This window comes from Carex rostrata, chromosome 30 (assembly GCF_964058835.1).
Source record: "Carex rostrata chromosome 30, lpCarRost1.2, whole genome shotgun sequence".
NCBI lineage: Eukaryota > Viridiplantae > Streptophyta > Magnoliopsida > Poales > Cyperaceae > Carex > Carex rostrata.
Genome location: NC_135947.1, coordinates 992,283 through 995,146, shown reverse-complemented (window position 1 = coordinate 995,146; position 2,864 = coordinate 992,283). Strand labels below are relative to the sequence as shown.

The window sequence follows — 2,864 nt, the reverse complement described above, 5'->3', positions numbered from 1 at the left end:
AGGTTTTTAAGCTTTTATGCTCATGCATATTTCTTTTAGGTTAAGCAGTTTATGAAAGTGTAGAGCTACCTAGCTATTTAAAATACAAATGTATGCATATTTGCATGATTAGCAAGTTCATAAAATTTAGATTTGACTGAACCCCACCAGCATGGTTTCTTTTACTGTCTTGTAGGGTTAGATCAGTTGACAACTTGACATCAATTGGATAAGAGACTTTATAAACTCTGGTACTTTTACTTTTACTGTGTTTTTTTATATTTATTTAATTTTATTTATACATAAAAGGTGAAACTATCAGTGGAAGAAGGGTCCCACGAGCTGGAGCAATGATTGATCCATTCATTAACATATACTATATCACTTTAAGATACTGATCATTCACTGAAAGAAAGTGGGCCCAAGTTCATTCTCCCTCTTAGTTCATATCCTCTGGTATGTTACTACTGCAAAATCAAATCAAATACTACTCTTGAATTTGTACAACATTTATAATTAATGGTGGATGTGAAGAGCTAATGGTTAAAATGAAAAAAAAAAAAAAGGAGCTAGTGATTTGATCTCTGTCACTTATATTTCATACCAATAATTTAGGTCTTGCTTTTTAGTATATTATTATGCACTCAATAATTTATTTGTTTTCCAATACAAAACGAGAGTGAATAAAAAAAAAAATCTATTTAAAGAAAATAATAATAATAATAATAATATGTGGATCTTGTATGTGTTGTCTTAAAAACAATATACTCTAACCTAATTCCAATTTTTGCTCAGAAGTATAATTGTTGAAAAATATGAAATCAGTTTACATAGTATTGAAATGTGTAATTAATGATCATAGTATTGCAACAGAAATATAAAAATCTAGAAAATGACCTTTTACGCCACTAAATTATTTATTGGACAGTTACCACTATTACATTCCTTATTTTCTCACCTACTTTATCTTTTTAGTAATCTCCTTTTATTTATCTAATAAAATATTAAGGTAGGCTTTCCTCTACCTACTTCTACTTCAAGAAAAAAATAGTAGTTACAAAACTTTTGTTTAAACTAATAATCATTCATTTTAGTGATGAAATTATGGAATTAACAAGTCACATGTTCAAAATTCTTTTGACCATAAATAAGAAAAAAAGAAGAAGTTTCTATTAGTTACTTCTTGTATAAAATTGTATTCTTATGCAATAATTGCAAAAGAACAGAGAAAATGAACATTCCCTATATCTAATCATTCAATAATCCGGTTGAACCCACTCCCCAATTTGTATCCCCCACCTTTTCTGAACCTCTGTTACATTTGCACATGAATGCTGTTAAATTAATTTCCTAGAAATCACCTATTGTTGTATAACTTTACATTGAACTTTCAAATGCAAGACATAACTAACCTAAGCATATATGGTTCTATTTCAAGTTCTTCTATGACAATTTCTTCTGTTGTTTGGTGAATTTTTTTTTTTTTTGGGTTCACTTGTTTGGTTAATTTTAGCTATCAACAGGAACAAAGTTATAGGAAAATGCCATCAATAAAAAAAAGACATGTTATCTCCATGGACATTGTTTAGTAGTGTAGCCATATGGATACACTCATATTCATATACTTGATAATGTCATATCTACCATTAACAAATATAATAGAAAAATAAACTAAAAAGCAAAGCAGTGGCAAATAAAAAGGCATCATCTTGTAAAGTTGCTAAAGAAGATTCTCATTCTTCACCCAAAAAGGAAAAGAAAAACAAGTAAAAAGAAGTCACAATAAAAAAGGTTAAGGGAAGAAGAAAATTAAAAAAAAAAAGAAAAAAAAGAGAGAAAGAACCACATGTTCAGAAATCATCCTCTGTGATGCTTTCTAGATGCGGCCGCCACACTCCCACACGGCCTCGCCGTCTATCTCTATGTGTCGACGCCTTATTCTCCGTCAATATCTCTGACAAGTACCTCTCATTATCAAGCAATCTCGCATTGTCGGACGCAACCGAATTACCACAATTATCTCCTTCTTTCTTTTTTCTCCTCCTTCTCGTGCCGTTACTATTCCCCGACCGCCCCTGAGATTTCACAGGAGCGGCAGTGGATACCGGCACGAGAAAATAGATCTTTCCTCTTTGTAACTCGGCCGATGGTGGCAGTATTGAAGACCTTTGTATGCAGCTGCCACCGTCAACGGCACAAGCGGATGGCGGTTTTCGAACGACATGTTTCGGGTATGCACGCATGATTTCGCCGGCGCTTATACTTCCACAGATCTCCTCGACACGACCGTTAGCATGTACGATTCGGATGACGTCTAACGCGCCACAAGGAAGGATACAAGCTATGCAACACCTTATTGTCTCCATCAATTAATATCTCTCTCTTTCCTAATTATTGGAGCTTGCAGCTTGGAGCTTCTTCTTTTTAATCTTTCATGTAGTACTAAATTAGGTCTTGTGCTATGGGGTAGGAGTTAGGGGCAATCAGGGTAAGTTGTTTCTCTCTCTTTTAATTCTCTCAGTCTGGTGCTGATTTGCTAAGTGGAGTGGTGGGATGAGAGAGATGGATAAAATAGTGTGCATTGGTGGAAGCTCTCCTTGGATTGAATGATTGCAAAGTGCAATCCCAAGCTTGTACTTTGCTTGTGGTTTCATTCCGTGGCATGCCCTTGTAGTCTCATATATGTAGAGAATATTAATTATTAATAACATGAAAATATATAGCCCTGTTTTATAAATATAACCATTTTCATTTTAAAGCAGGATAGCGTTGTATTAATGTTATTTTGTAATTTATATTTATAAAAATATTGTATTAGTAATTTAATGATAATTACATAATTCAAACAGTAATTGTATTAATTATAAGTACTTTAATTATCACAT

General features: G+C 32.9%; 1 protein-coding gene across 1 annotated transcript; it reads right to left on the bottom strand.

The window, feature by feature from the left end:
* Window positions 1-1,675: 1,675 nt before the first annotated feature.
* Window positions 1,676-2,660, bottom strand: LOC144546712 (phosphatidylinositol 4-phosphate 5-kinase MSS4-like protein). The gene has a single exon (XM_078295259.1). It carries the CDS (start codon window positions 2,343-2,345, stop codon window positions 1,830-1,832), a length of 516 nt encoding a protein of 171 aa, XP_078151385.1. The 5' UTR covers window positions 2,346-2,660; the 3' UTR covers window positions 1,676-1,829.
* Between the last annotated feature and the right edge of the window lie 204 nt (window positions 2,661-2,864).

Coding starts and splice junctions, on each gene's coding strand:
- LOC144546712 (XM_078295259.1), bottom strand. CDS start 2,345: ATGGAGACAATAAGGTGTTGCATAGCTTGTATCCTTCCTTGTGGCGCG.